The 15,698-nt window shown below is 49.4% G+C and overlaps 4 protein-coding genes across 4 annotated transcripts; 2 read left to right on the top strand and 2 right to left on the bottom strand.

The window, feature by feature from the left end:
* Window positions 1–5,808: 5,808 nt before the first annotated feature.
* Window positions 5,809–8,251, bottom strand: LAJ45_08300 (uncharacterized protein; the record flags this gene model as incomplete). Its single annotated transcript, XM_046117851.1, has 7 exons — window positions 5,809–6,030; window positions 6,146–6,240; window positions 6,348–6,573; window positions 6,630–6,803; window positions 6,859–7,203; window positions 7,297–7,444; window positions 7,611–8,251. 7 exons carry the CDS (start codon window positions 8,249–8,251, stop codon window positions 5,809–5,811), a joined length of 1,851 nt encoding a protein of 616 aa, XP_045969138.1.
* A 491-nt stretch (window positions 8,252–8,742) lies between these two features.
* On the bottom strand, window positions 8,743–11,079 carry LAJ45_08301 (uncharacterized protein; the record flags this gene model as incomplete). The annotated part of the gene is made up of 2 exons (XM_046117852.1): window positions 8,743–11,007; window positions 11,077–11,079. 2 exons carry the CDS (start codon window positions 11,077–11,079, stop codon window positions 8,743–8,745), a joined length of 2,268 nt encoding a protein of 755 aa, XP_045969139.1.
* Window positions 11,080–11,892: 813 nt separating this feature from the next.
* LAJ45_08302 (uncharacterized protein) lies at window positions 11,893–12,705 on the top strand (the record flags this gene model as incomplete). The annotated part of the gene is made up of 1 exon (XM_046117853.1): window positions 11,893–12,705. The coding sequence occupies one exon, from the start codon at window positions 11,893–11,895 to the stop codon at window positions 12,703–12,705; it is 813 nt and encodes a 270-aa protein (XP_045969140.1).
* A 714-nt stretch (window positions 12,706–13,419) lies between these two features.
* Window positions 13,420–14,316, top strand: LAJ45_08303 (uncharacterized protein; the record flags this gene model as incomplete). The annotated part of the gene is made up of 1 exon (XM_046117854.1): window positions 13,420–14,316. One exon carries the CDS (start codon window positions 13,420–13,422, stop codon window positions 14,314–14,316), a length of 897 nt encoding a protein of 298 aa, XP_045969141.1.
* Window positions 14,317–15,698: the final 1,382 nt, after the last annotated feature.

Raw genomic sequence — 15,698 nt, forward strand, 5'->3', positions numbered from 1 at the left:
GTAGGAGACTTTCTACTTCATTCCACCCGCAAACCGACGGCCAGACAGAATGAACCAACCAACACATGGAAGGTTATATTCGGGCATATACGGCAGGAACAGGCAAGAAATGGAAGGACCTGTCACCTATCTGTGAATACGCCTACAACAATGCGAAGCATACGTCTACGGGGCAATCGCCGTTCTACTGCAATGGCTTCCACCTCGAACGGATTGCCCTACGGATGCAGAGATCGAACGATTAGATGCCAACGGGAACAACTACTTGGATGAGATCATCACGGCTCATGAGTTAGCGAGAGATACGCTACAGAAGACTCTCGACAGGATGGCGTCAAAGCCAGGACCAGCAGTACAGCGGTTCACTATCGGTCAGAAAGTCTTGCTGGACACTCGAAACCTAGGAGGATACTTCAAGTGGTCAGACAAGCTCACAAAACCATTCGCAGTTTCACGAGTGGTGGGCAATCGGGCTTACCGTCTCGAACTTCTGGTAGAATGGAAGGTTCATGACGTCTTTCACGAAATGCTGCTACGACCCTGCCGTGAGGACCCGGATCCCACTAGGCAACAGAACACACGGAAACGACTAGCAACACCCGAACCACAAGAAGCATTGTCGGACGAGAATTTCCAACCAACCGTGAACCTACGACCCCACACACGAAGAGAAGGCCCAGCGATCGATGACGAAAGGGCTCGTAAACGACAACGGAACAGGTGGGACTAAGCTCGATACCTTTCCCTACTCTATGACTTTTCCTACAGGGTTTTTATCATAGAAGGGTTTTAACGGTCGAGGGCGACGTCTAGGACGGGGGAGTAGTGTTATAGGAACTGCGGAACACTGTTCTAGAGGCTTAGGACAGTGAGGAATACGAGTGACGGGTTGTGATGCGAGGACGGTCGGGTAACGGAAGGACAAGCATAGAAAGGTATTGGGTAGTGTGGGGGCACGCGGTGTTACCACACTAGTCCCATACTATTATGACGGCACGCTTACTATGGGGTGTCTCACCCGAAATAGAATAGGAAGCGGGGCTTACGGCTGTAGGCTGTTCTACTTAGGGAAGTAGGTCTAAGATAATAGTATGGTACAGCCCGATGACTGGCAATTGCAAGGTTCATGGTTACCTGTCGGAATTAGAATGGAGGACGGAACTATGCGGGGGCGCTTTTCTATATGGGTTATCTTCGGGAGCATTATCTTATTCTATTATCGTTGTATCCGTTACTATTAGAAAGCGGGCCTTGGCATAGGTTCCAACATGTATAAATAGGGCTCGGTTCTGCGAAGACTTGAGGGTATCACCAACCATCAAGTCAAGGGAATCCGGTTTACAATATCATCAGTTTGAACGCTACAGAATTACCGCTTAGCACTGGCCACCTCCCCAAACAGTTGATACACTGCCATAGAGGATGGCTGACGTAATTGCGAATGGGGGTGGGTACAGAAAATGGTGAGGAAGCTTTCTACTGGTGTCGAACAATTTATTTATTTGTATTTTCTTTCTCTATCAACGGGTTACAGGTGAGGTCTCCCATAACCCTGGCACTTCCCTGTTCCGGACACGGTCCATTCTCAGCCCCAATCATCAATTTTCTGGTTCATATACTGGTCAGCGAGTATGTGTAGGAATCTGCTCGGGTTTAAGCGACGCCCGCTCCCCTCCGGAGAGCGCCCCATAATTACACCAGGCATATGCATCACTGCATTTCCCCTAAAAGTGGAACACTCATCTCATATTGACTATAGTGGACCTCAGCGTGTCCGGATGGTTTTTGAGCAGGCATTCCTCTCTTCACTTCAGTGCTCGCCTACACCACTCGAGTGTGTTGTCGTGTCTTTCTAGCTTATTCAACACCAAGGCAATATAATGACACTGCGTTTGATGCTTTGTCTCTTTTTTTACAACCTTATTAAGCCTTCCCTGTTACCATTTACGCACTATAGAATGGATCCAGAGACCGTGACTTGAGTTTTTGCACTTGGCTAACGAAGAAAAAATATTTTTTCAATAGAATCACCTATAGAGTCAGTCATTATACCTAAAATTAGCGAGCGATTTTCGGAAATTCTTTCAGTCATTCCAGGGATAGAAGCCCTCCCATATGTATTCGTTCCATGTCGAAAAATCTACAACTGCTATGCAGCAGGCTATGTTGATGTGCAGTATATCCGTACAGAGATGGGTATTTCTACCACTGCCCATGCCTTATACTCATTTCTGATGGGATGAACTTAGGGTTAAGGTCAGCCCCCCCCATCCCCAAAAACATGGAGACCCCTATAGTATGCAGTTCTACGTGCCATACAGTCCCCTTCATCCACTTCTCCCTTGATATATAGGGGACGTACGGTTGACTTGTTTTTGCCACTGAGTACAAGCGTCGTGAGGCGTTTATTCTACCTGTATGGGATCATTGTATCCCGACTGAAAGCAAGTTTGCACCTGCAATACATACAAATTTGCAAGGTTTCACTACTTTCTCCGCTATAACCCTCACCTCCACAGCCTACACATCCATAGCCCACGCTTGCACCACCACCTCACCGCCAACAAATCTAAATCAGTAAAGAACAATGGAGTCATATATAATTAGATGTCAACGGTGCACTAATCCCACTAATCTGGACTCTCCATGCTCCTTGTCATTTCCACCTACCATGGTGGACTAATCTCTGAAATGACAAATGATTCTTCGGTTATTCGGGTCATCTGAAATATCATATATGCTGTAACCTGGTTTTGATTCCTTGGGCAGTGGTGAATGATATCAAATTTGACAGATAGTATTGTGAGGATTCCCCCTTCATAGATCAGCTGCCGGTACCTTACCTGCTATCTTGATTACCACCTCCTGCTTGTATTTACTACTGGATTTAGACAACTTTACGAACACCGCTGCAGGAATCGAATCAATCGCCAAATCGAGTCCCACATCGGTGTACAATGGGGATTGAATTGACATTATACTCATTTCTGATGGGGTGAACTTAGGGTTAAGGTAAGCCCCCCATCCCCAAAAACACGGAGATCCCTATAGTATGCAGTTCAACGTGCCGTACAGTCCCCTTCACCCACTTCTCCTTTGATATATAGGGGACGTAGGGTTGACTTGCTTTTGCCTCCTAGAACAAGCGTCGTGAAGCATTTGTTTTACCTGTATGGATGCATTGAATCCTGACCGAAAGCAAGTTTGCACCTGCGATACATAGAAATTTGCAAGGTTTCACTACTTTCTCAGCTATAACCCTCACGTCCAAAGCCTACAAATCCATAGCCCGCTCTTGCACCACCACCTCACCGCCAACAAATCCACATCAGTAAAAAACAATGGAGTGATATTTAATTAGATGTCAACGGGCGACTAATCCCACTAATCTGTGCTGTCAATGCTCCTTGTTGTTTTCACCTACCACGGTAAACTAATATCTGAGATTTCCAATCATGCTTTGCTTATTCGGGTAATTTGAAATATGAGATATGCCGTAACCTAGTTCCGATTCCTTGGGCAGTGGGGAAAGTTATCAAATTTGATAGATCATACTGTGAGGATTCCCCTTCATACCTCAGCTTCCTGTACCGTACCTGCTACCTTGAATATCACCTCCTGCTTGCATCTACTACTGGATTTAGATAACTTTACAAATACCACTGCAGGAACCAAATCAAACGCCAAATCGAGTCACAAATTGTTGTACAATGGAGACTTAATTGACATATACTTGGTGTTGAATCGTGCACTAAAGTACCCTGTATCGATAGCAGGTAGGCAACAAATTGTGCACTGACTCAAGTAACAAGTTGGAACAGAAGTCTTTTCGAGTAGGAGAATGTCGGACAGCATTTTGAGGTTGCCCGGGAACCGTCGCCCCACAATTCCCGATTCCGTGCCTACTGATTAAATAGGCCGCTCCAAGTCCATCGCCATCTTCAAATATGTAGGTACCGGGGGTCATGGTCGTGATAGCAGGGGTCTAGGTGGTGGTTGAGGGCTGTTGAGTAGGGTAACTCCTTGTGGCTCTGGGCGACCGCATCCGGCGAATCCCACTCCTCATCCATCAGGAACCCGTGCATGTCTTCAGGAGACACCGGAGGCTTGGGAGACACCCCACCAACTTTAATTCTCTGGAGGCGGTTGGCCCGTTCGGAGGCCTCCCGGGCCTTCGCTAATGCTCAGGAGGCTCTCGCGACGCTCAAGCACGCCCCCTCGACACTCTCCGGAGCCTGCATTCATCATATCCGGTTATTCTCTCGACGCCTCGCAACGTCGCTACGATGGCCTCCTGAGCCTTTCAAACGCTTCAGGAGGCTCAATATCACTACACCGAATCTCTAGAGATCCTCCGCGGCGCGATTCTTGCCTACAGCTCCCCGAACGGGTTTCTTCATCCGGTGTAGTATCGCGAAACCTCAAGGGGTTGTCCCAGCCTACTAGAAAGCCTTTTGGAAGGCTTACCGAGCCTCCCACTTATTACCACTGGATTACTGGAGCGAGTCACCTCTCACGCTCTCTCCCGAGGGCTTACCGGGACATCTAGTGGTCTCCTAAGGCTATTCCTTGCCCTAGCACTATCTCCCATGCTCTCCAGAGGGCCTACCAATCCCTCCTGCGTTATCATGAGCTAGTTAAATTCGTGCCCCACCCTCCCACGCTCTCCAGAGGGCCTACCAAGCCCTTCTATGGTGTCCCGACCCTATTCTTGGCACAAATACCCCTCCTCCACTATCTCCTGAGGGCCCACTAAGCCCCCCTGTACTCTCCCGACGCCATTCTTGGCACTGACACCCCTTCCCACGCTCTCCAGAGGGCCCACCAAGCCCTCCTGTAGTCTCCCGACGCCATTCTTGGCACTGGCACCCCTTCCCACGCTCTCCAGAGGGCCTACCAAGCCCTCCTGTAGTCTCTCGACGCCATTCTTGGCAACAACACCACTCCGACACTCTCTCCTGAGGGCCCACTAAGCCCTCCTGTAGTCTCTCGACGCCATTTTTGGCGCTGGCACTATCTCTTACGGCCTCCTGAGGGCCCACTAAGCCCTCCTGTAGTCTCCCGACGCTATTCTTGGCACTGGCACCCCTTCCCACCCTCTCCAGAGGGCCCACCAAGCCCTCCTATAGTCTCTCGACACCATTCTTGGCACTGGTACCCCTCCCATCAGCAAACCTGTAGCCTTTGCCAGACGCCCGGGGCGCTCAGGGCGCTCAGGGTGCTCGGTAGGTAAACTACCTCTCCAGAGATACCGCCAGTGCTCCTGGCGAGGTCTGGCGCACATTATTCCGCCCCGGCGCACACTAGTCCGCACAACGGGCCCCGACACTAAATAATAGCGCCCGGTGTAACTAGGACGTCACTCTACCCGCCAGAGAACGCCAGTTGCACGGTTGGATATCCTGACTGCTCCTGGAGCACTCTTCACTGCTCCAGCGGGCTCTGGGGATAGAATGATTGCCCTGACTCCCCCTGACGTTGCCGGATGGGGTGCTTTGAAATCTGGCTCATGCCCGACGTACCGATTCCTACATGTCGGCGCCCTGTTCTCTCTAGGCATACACCTCTCCCCCGTTCCGGCCTCTGGTATTCACAATTCCCCCATGAGATTACAAAAACATCACTCGCACGACGATCTCCACTGTCTCCAGACCACTCGCGACTGCACTTTGAGAATTGGTGTATTCAACACCGTGATCCTCCGCCTAATACTAAATACAATACGCCATTTAACACCCTAACTAACCCTAATACAATATACGAATCAGAAGAAATCCCCCACTATCTCCCTTAGCACTCGTGATTGTTCTACACATCCTCCTCCACCCCCCCTTCGTAATCCCCCGCTACAGGTAATTCCGGCTCTTCTTCTTCCTCCTCCCCCTCCTCTTCGGTGCCAATGCCGCGAAGTCGGGCATTAATCACTTCGTCCTGGGCGCTGTCGGAATCAACCCGACCTCCTGGAGCACTCGTGGGTGTTCTCCGAGCATCTCGGAATGCAGCAAGATCCGCAGCCCGAGCTTCATCGTCCTAGCTAAAACCCTCCTCCGGTATAATCTCAATCGTTACCCCTTTTTTATCTCGTATCTATTAGGGTTAGCATTTAGAATACCTCTCGCATTACCGGCATCTAGAAGTATCATACCTTTTCTCGAAGGTTATCTTTGATTACCTCCAAGGTTGCCTCCTGGTTCTGTTTACTTCTCCCCTTCCAAGTGTTGCTCATCCTGTTGAACGTTTCTACTCGTGTTTGGATGTCAGCTTGGCAATCCCGTATAGCCCTAGGAGCATCCGTCACTGCTCCCAAGGCACTCGCCATATCAATGAGGGCATCGGGCCATACTTACTCACAACACTCTCATTCTGCGACTGAAAATTATCAGGCTTCACGTAACTCCCTGTTGACCACGCCCGAATGCCGTGCCAGATCGCCGTCGATATCAGGCAAATAAGGGTAGGGGTTATCCGCTCTAGAAATTCGGGATCCCTAACCCCTCGCATTCTTACCCCATCGAAGTATTTAAAATACAATATATCGATAATTTCCGGAGCCAGGAAGCGCAGTCGGTAGGTCTAGAATCTGTTACCGGCTATCCCGAGTGCTCTCTGGGCATCCACTGGCATCATACCTCGTAATGCTGTTGAGGGCTCAAGAAACGATCATTCTTCAAAAGGTATTCCACTTGAGCCGCCCTCGCCTCAGGCCCCACAAAATCTCCAAGCCCGTATATCGTAGAGTCCGCCAGGCGCCCTTTCACCTCGTGCATCAAGTGGGAACGGACACGGGAGTGCAGACTTCTGACCTATCATTCTCAATTATGCTTCTAGAGCACTCGTAATCCTTTTGGGGGCACTCACCTGTTTAATAACAACCTCATCAAGGTCTACCCTACACCCCACTCGGCGACTAGCAGTTACCCACATGCTCACTACCAGTACCGAAAGTCTTGCTGCAGGTGGAAAGGGCTCATGTAGCAGAGTATGCTCCCCGATTAACACGCTACACTCCTTCTCAATCCTCTGAGCCTGCACTGACAGCACATTTGCACTCCTAGAGTTAGGGACCACAGACCTCTGAGTCAATTGGCTCGAAGGAATGTCGCCAGTGTTCTCAAAGACGTCGTGAGTGTCCTCCGGAATACTAACCTCGCTTCCCGGAATCAAAATACCCTCGCTTTCCGGCATCGGAGTACTCTCGTCCTCCTACCTAGATGAGGGAAGGTACTCGATTTCGTAGACTCTTCGCGATCTACCTTGACCGTGAAGTTGGCTTGAAGGAATCTGACGACTGCTCACAGAGTTCTCGCCAATTACCTCGCTAGGCGGTGAAGAACGATATGTCCGGTAAGTGGGGGACGACTCCCCGTATCCAGAGCGCATCGAGGAAAAATCGATATGGCGCGTAGAAGAGGTATACTCATGAGCATAAACAGGTGCAGAGGGCCTAGACTGTGAGGGTGTTGGGGGTGCTCTCTGGGATGCCGGGAGTGCTCTCTGGGATGCATTCTGGCTGGGTGCTGAAGTGGGTGCTGCTCTCCCTTGACCTTGTTTACGTATTACTTTCGCGCCCGGTCGAGTTCCCCTCTGAATCGTTAGGCACTAATACTTACATTTTAAAAAGCATCAATGAGCGAGATAGAGTCAAACCTGTACCACGTCCACTGACACCTTGGAAGAAGCAATGACCTCCGCTACCGCGCCAGTTGGTTTCCTCCGAGCATTGCCCAGTGCTCTGGCAGAAGTCGGCTGAACTGTATGAGGTCTCTTTCCGACAGCCTGAGACTTCTGGGTGTAAGATGGGGGGGGGGGCTTGAGGTTCATCCTCCGGTTCATTCTCATCCTCCTGAGAGCTCTCGTGGTCATTCTCCGGAGCATCATCATAGTCTGAGTGGCTAGTATCAACTATTTCTTCCACCTCTGGCGCCTCAATTGCCTCTGGCGCCTCAATTGCCTCAGGCTCCTCCTGCGCTTCAAAATTATCAGTATGATCCTCGGGGAGATGGAATTCTACCCTCCTAGGACTGCTCCTCCCAGTGGGGGTTTCGGAGGAACGGAGAAGACCTTTCCGAGTTATTTGAGCGGCGGTGGTCGATTGACTACTCCGAGTGCGGCCTGGCAGTGGAGTCAATGTTCGGTAAGATATTTCAGACTCGTCAGTCAGTAAATCTTCATGTTCTTCAGGTCGTTTTGGGAGTCGTGGGCGCTTTCGGGCAAGAGGTGCTGAACCGGAGGGGCGCTTGGTGGGAGCCATTCTGATGACTGGCAGGAATATCCGCAGTGCTCTAGGAGCACTCGCGATATCTTTGATTAGAAATCAATTCTTGGCGAGAAGATTTGCGCCGCTAATCAAGAAAAATTTGCACCGCTAATCCTCTTACGGCAGGGATCATCTTTGTTACCACAATTTCTGCACTCAACCGCATCATTTATCATCACTCGTTTTACTGCACTTTCTGAAGCGGTACCGAGTGCTCTGAGAGCAATCTAGGAGTTTGATTCGACTTTGAAATAAAAGCAATGCAATTACTACCTGGAATAATCTAATCTAATCTAATCCAATCTAATCTTATCCGATATAACCCATCTATTGATATACTCTCGCAAGACAAAGGGAAATCCAAAACACCAAATCGTACCGCACCTCAATAGCTATCGCGAGTGCTCAGGGAGTAATCCTAACAACTATTAAAAGGTTAGTGACAATTCCGCAGGAAGGGAAGTTAGAGATTATACCAAAGGGAACTAATGATGCCCACCACCATCACCACCATCACCACCACAACCATCACCACCGCCTCCAGCTGGCCCACCATCACCACCACCACCGCCTCCAGCTGGTCCACCACCACCACCACCACCACCACCACCACCACCACCACCTCCACCACCACCTCCACCACCTCCAGCACCAGCAGGCGCGAGTGCGTCAGCAGCTCTCTTGGCTGCTATCCCGGCAGGTGTCCAGATCATCCCCTGTAAGAAGTTTGGGTCAGCAACCCCGACACCCAAAGGATACTTCCTAAGGTATTTGGGGTCTAAATCGTCGATAGCATCCTGCTGTCTATCGCGACGCCTAACAAGAGTCTGAATTAGCCTTTGATTACTGGCATCAGTTCTAGGGATATATACCCTCAGTCCTTTGGCATTTATCCGGTGCTTTCCCTCCTCGTAATCCGAATCCTCTGCAGGAATATCGATCATGCTATAATCATCTTCCTCAACGTGAGGGAAAGCCGGGTTCAACGGGGGGGATTCCGCACCACCCAGGTTAGCACCCGCGCCTGCTCTGTGGAGGACCGCCAATATCCTCCGAGGCCTGGCATTGCTGTTCTTCAACCAACCTTCGAGCTCCTCTGAATCGGTAATTTGTACCTCCACCGGCCTAACGGGAGGAACAGCTGCCGGGGGGACATTCTCAATTGCCCCCCAAATAGTCCTGACTGCTCTGCCGTGTGCGGTGTGCTTCAGGATCAAGTTGCATAGCTCGGGGAAAGTTATCTTGGTCAAAATTCCGATGAACGAAGGTTCGTTCAGGGGATCATTCCAGTCATAAGTAGGTGGTGGGACGAGCATAAAAAATGCCCCTAGAGCATCGGGGTCCACCACGATAACCATTATGGAAGGTCGCATGAGTTTCGGAGGTACTGCACGCTCTTTCCCTTTGCGAGAGCGTCTTCCGGCTGCCTGACCACCGCCGTCATCATCATCATCACTATCACCGGCAGCCTCTTTGAACTGACGGTCTCCCTGTCCCCTTGATAACCTATCCTTCATACCAACATCTGCAATGAGCCACTGTAGAGCACTCGCCAGTGCTCTACGGGCATCGGAGTCACCCCCAGTCCAAATTGGCAGAAAACCGTTGAGGGAGGGCAAGTTCATCAAGTAAAGGCATAGGGCATTGAACGCAGCCATACCGGACGTGCTTTTATTGACCCAACCCACATTTTGCATTTCCGCCTTTAGGCTGTTGCGGATGCTGGTGTACACTCTAGGTAGGTTGAGTAGACTTAAAGTCATCTTCGCTTTGCTTGTTTGAGTCATCTTGAATGCGGTCGAGATCGGGGATGGCTCTTGAAAACTCGGGGATGTCTCTTGGACAATCGGCGATGGCTCGGGTCTAAGTCGTCTCTGTCGTACTGGTGAGGGGTGGTCTATTAGTTCGGACGGGCTTGCACTAGAAAATAACCGAGAGGGGCGTCGGGGCTTGAATGTAGGGATCTCCGGTGCAAGAACCTTCGGTGGAGCACTGACGGGTGCTGGTGAAGGAGTAGTAGAGCCTGCTGGGCCTGTTGAGCGGCCTGTTGCTGGGCCTGTTGCTGCTGAGCCTGTTGAGCGGACCGCACTAGACTTGGACTGAGTGAGAACTTGACTTGGGACTATGGTCTTCCGGGCAACGTTCTTTTGTGGAGTACTAGCGGGTGCTGGTGGGGTAGCACTAACCCTAAGTACGGTCGTCCGTACAAGGGCCTCTGGTGAAGCACTGCTGCGTGCTGAGGAAGCAGTGGAGACTGCTGCTAGTGGGCCTGTTGCTGGACCTGTTGCTGGGTCTTGATCGTCACTTATGTATGGTTCAGAGGGTTCGGAACTAAAGTCGGGAAAGGAGTCGGAATCAGTTAGGGTTGCTCCTCTCTTACTCGGGAAGATCCCTTCAGTGTCCGATGGAGCTAGGTTAGTATTTGGCGGAGTCCGGGTTTCAGTCCGGATTGGTGGAGGTACAGGGTTTTGTTTTCGGCTCTTGTTGATCGGGGTGAACCCGGAAAGCACTGGCGACTGCTTAGGGGGTGTTTCTGGTATCTCCTCCGGGATAGTCTTGACAGTTTTGCGGGACGATTTGCGACCTGAGGAAGTTCGGTGTTTCTTATGTTTTCGGGACGATTTGTGTTTCTTGGTTTTTCGGTAGGTCTTTTCGTTATCGTCTTCGTCTATGTCACGCAAGCGCTTCTTATTGGGAAGTTGATTTGTGTTCTGTGAGCTACCGGGAGTGCTCTGAGCGGTGTTTGGAGTCTGATAATGTTAATGTATCACTGTGGTGAGTATGGTTCTAAAATTAATTGGATTAGGAGAGAGAAATACCATCTTATTTATAAAGATTGCAAAGGTTAAATCGCTTGAAACGGAGTAACTTGAAGGATGAGATTTCAACAGGTAATGTTGAAAGCAATGGAAAACTTGAAGTGATAGGTAGAGGAGAACTTGAAGGTGGTTAGGAACTTCTCATGAACTTGAAGGAAGGGAGGGGTGCTCGTATACCGAGTACGATCAGCTTTTTTCTTGAGCTTATCATGTTTCCGAGAGCACCCACGAATGCTCTAGAAGCACTCGAGGGTGCTCGTACTCAATGTTTGCTTCAATATATGACGTTGATCTAAATGCTCCAGGCGCACTCGGAGATGCTCTGACGGTACCAATGGTGACATCGATAACATTCTGGTGTTGGGATTGGTGCTTGTGTTCTTGTTGGTGTTGGTACTCTGTCCTCTAGGAAGCTGATTCGGAGAGAATGTACTCTTTTAGCTCGTAGTCGATATTAATGTTGAATTTGGCGCTGAGAACACTGTCTCGATCTGAAGAGACTCCGCGAGTGCTCAGGGAGAGAGTGCAGATGCTCAGGGCGATAGAATCTAGCATAACTGGCCGCCTGATTGGGGTGCTGGGTGTTTCTTCGTTTTGGTGTTGATGTTTGTATTGGGTTGGTGATGTATGATATCAGACTCGTATTGAAAATCAGCCTTGCCGACCGGGGTGCAGGTGAGAGGAGCCTCATTGGCTGACAAATCAAATCATTCGAGCACTCTGCAGCAGCACCTGCAGGAAAGAGCCTCCTCGGCCTTGGCAGAAACCAAATTTTTATAGCACTCAGGAGTGGTTTGCTAGCATCATGAGACTTCAATGAAATCGTCTTGCCCCTTTTGCAGCAAGCGGTACAGCTCCTCCACGAACTTCGATAAACATCTTCGAACTACACATCCATTTGAAGCAGATGAATGGCTGGGAAACCAATTTTTACTCCTGGAGCGCGATCAAGAGGCACCCGATGACACTCACGACAGCCCGGAAGGCATTCACGATTCCTATTCAGATGCCCATGACGACTCGGATAGTTCGGAGAGCAACAGTATCAATTATCATGACCAAGATCCCGATAATAATTCAGATCTGGAATCCGAATCATATTTTATGATGGAAGAGACAGATGGAGATGCAAATAGGCATGACGCAGCGACAACGATTTACGAGGGTGCTGGGGAGCGTCTCTACCGCTCGGAGGACTACGACGAATGCTCACAAAACCTTCTCCGATACCCGTGGCACCCATTCAACTCAGCATACGAGTTTAGAATGGCACGTTATTTCATACTGTCGAAGGCCTCACAAGGAAATATCGACAGTTTCTTTCTACACGCTCCGTCAAGCAGTGGCGAATGCTCCTACAGGACTGGGCGAGGTTTTATAAAGGGGTTGGACGAAATGAATGACATGTTGGGAAAGGCGAGCTGGCATCATTCGGAGGTGGTTATTGGGGGAGAGAAAATCCCTTACTATTACCGGGATCCAATGGTAATTGTGCGATATCTTCTATGCCAACGGGCCTTTCGGGAGTCATTGGTGTACGCGCCAGTGGTAGAGTATAATGAATCTGGCGAGAGAATGTATGGGGAAATGCATACGGGAGATTGGTGGTGGGAGACGCAGGTCTGGTAAGCCTCACAAGTGCTCTAGAGGCAGTCGCTAATGCTTTCTGGACAGAATACTTTACCGGAGGGGTCGACTGTGGGACCAATTATATGCGCGTCAGATGGCACACATTTGACAAATTTTATTGGGGACAAGAAAGCCTGGCCAATCTATCTTACCATCGGGAACATCAAATCATCGGTCCGGAGCAAGCCCACCGGGCATTCATTAATTCTCCTAGGGCTACTGCCAGTCCTACCTAAGCTCGGGAAGAACTCACTCGCTAATTCCGCTTTATGACGTCAGAGTCAAATGGTGCTGCATCGCGCCCTTGGGGAGATCTTTCAGAGCATTCGGGAGTGCTCTCAGGAAGGCGAGCTAATTGCATGCGCCGACGGGTACGAACGTCTTTGCTTTCCGGTGTTGTCGGATTGGATCGCTGATCAACCTGAGCATTCAAACTTACAAAATATTAGTACTAGCTCTTGTCCAAGTTGCGAGGTGGAATTCCACAGTCTTGGGAGCACTCGCCGGAGCCCTACGCGCGATCACGAGGATTACCGGGAGAGGGTAAAGCTATTCAGGGAGAACCCGTGAAACCTGGGACTGGTGGAATACCTTGTCGCGAGATCAGTAAAGACACTCTTCAATGCTTTCTGGGGTATGCCGAGGGTTAATCTATACGATCTCAACAAACCGGACATTCTGCACAATATCTACCTAGGCATGTTGAAGCACATGATGGAGTGGGTTCAGGCTTTCTTGAAGAAGCACAATCGTTTGGAGGAATTTGACAAGGCTTGGGCCTCGATTGCGCCTTACCCTACACTGTCAGTACCGAACAAGGCATATCGTGCCACAACCCAATGGCAAGGGAAGGAGATGAGAAATCTGGGGCGGGTCGTTCTTGGAGCACTCGCCGCTGCTTTGAGAAACCCGGGGGTGGCTGTCAGGGGCGACTTCGCAAAGGCATTGAAATGTGTACGAGGCTTAATCGACTTCCACTTAATGGCGCAGTATGGGAGTCATACGACGAGCACACTGAATTATATGGAGAGCTATCTCGAGGATTTCCATAAGCACAAGGATATCTTTTTCGAATTCCGGGCGTACAAGAGAACGGTTAAGGATGCGAGAGATCGGACAAAAGCTGTGAAGACCTCAGGCTCCCAGAGCGCTCAGCGAGGTTTGGAGGAGATTCGCGAGATACGGGAAAGGTCTCACTTCAACTTCATCAAATTGCACGTGTTAACGCACTATCGGGAACATGTCGAGCGCTTTGGGAGCATTCCCCAGTACTCCACCGACATCAGCGAACTCGCCCATGTACGTCAGATAAAAGAGGCATACGGAGCATCCAACAAGGTTGATGCTGCAACGCAGATACTGGACTATGGGGGGTGGCGGTTGGCGTTAGAGATTCGAATGTTGAATCTGAAAGACATTGTTGGAGGTCCTGAGAGCACTGACGATATCCTTTGGAGCCATCGAGATAACCTGAAGGAGTTACTTGAGATTTTTAAAATCGAAGACCGGAAAAAAACACCAAATGAACGATCCATAGTAGAAGGCCGACTGCCTCTCAGGCGTCTTTGCAACCCCTCCACTCTAGTAGGGGAATGTCGGACAGGATTTTGAGGTTGCCTGGGAACCGTCGTCCCACAATTCCCAATTCCGTGTTTACGGATTAAATAGGCCGCCCCGAGTCCATCGCCATCGTCAAATATGTAGGTACCGGGGGTCGTGGAGCTGATGGCAGGGGCGTGGGTGGTGGTTGTGGGCTGTTGGGTAGGGTAACTCCCTGTGAGTCTTAGCGGCCTGTCCTACAGCACTTTCGGCGCCGTCGCTCACCGGTAGGGTACCACGATCGATGCCTGCATGGTACCGAACGCACCGTCTCAAACTCACGATCATGACATCGCTCGAAATTTAACGATGCCGAGTTTCCCCATCCTCCGCTTCGATGGAACACATGAATTTCGGATTCTGACCTCCGGGTTACCGGATTGGGCGAATCCCATTCCTCGATTCCGATGTGTTTTATTATAACGACTCGGATTCTGATCTCCAGCTTACCGCCCGGTGTGTTTTCTAACAGTAATCCGGATTTCAATCTCGGATCATGATATTTGCAATACTAGAAACCCAATATGTGAGTGACAATCCATTACCGACATTCCATATTCTGTATTGTTGCACCCTGGTTTTACATATCTCCTGGTTAGGGTTGCTCAAAATTTCGAGAAAATGAATTCCTTCCGGTAACTTACTGGATTATACTTTCCGACTCACAAACTGAACTTTTTTGAAACATTTGAGTTTTGTCTGAAAGCCGCTAATCCCGAAACCTAACGAAAATTTTCAAATATACTTACAAACTAAATTGTGATATATAATATTAACAATTTACGATCCTAACAACACCAATAAAATTTTTTACAAAGACGATGCTGTGTGTCAATAGACTGCAGGATATACTAAAATCTCATCGGATATTTATTTGTACGGAACGTTATTGACACAATTGTCCCTGAATTGTGAACTCTGATCTCTCCCAAATTACTTGTTTAATAAAGGAAAACAATCTTTGTAACCATAGCAAAATACTCATAACCTGTTATAAACAACCCCCTTACGCCCCTCTACCCCACCGAGCCCTGCAGGCAGGAAAAGAAGACTTTTACAAGTCTCTCCTGTCTCCGACTAGCGCGGTATATCCATCATCTCGCAATAAGGCGTCCTGAACATATGCTTTTTGAGAATCCTAACAACAGGAATTTTTGCCCCCCCACAGTTCGCCGAAACCTAAGCTCAATCAACTTAATCTACTATCATCGAACAAACCGAACTGAACAATGAACCATTCTTAATCTTCGCAGAATCCACCTCATACAATTAATCATACATACCCCGATATTACTACATTTACTCAAGGTTTGTCCTACACGAATCAAACGGCGGAGTAGACCTGATTTTTATGTTTTGATTAGATTAGTGCAGGTAGTCATTGCATTACTATT

Source organism: Morchella importuna, assembly GCF_003444635.1.
Source record: "Morchella importuna strain M04M26 chromosome Unknown Morimp01GS028, whole genome shotgun sequence".
Lineage (NCBI taxonomy): Eukaryota > Fungi > Ascomycota > Pezizomycetes > Pezizales > Morchellaceae > Morchella > Morchella importuna.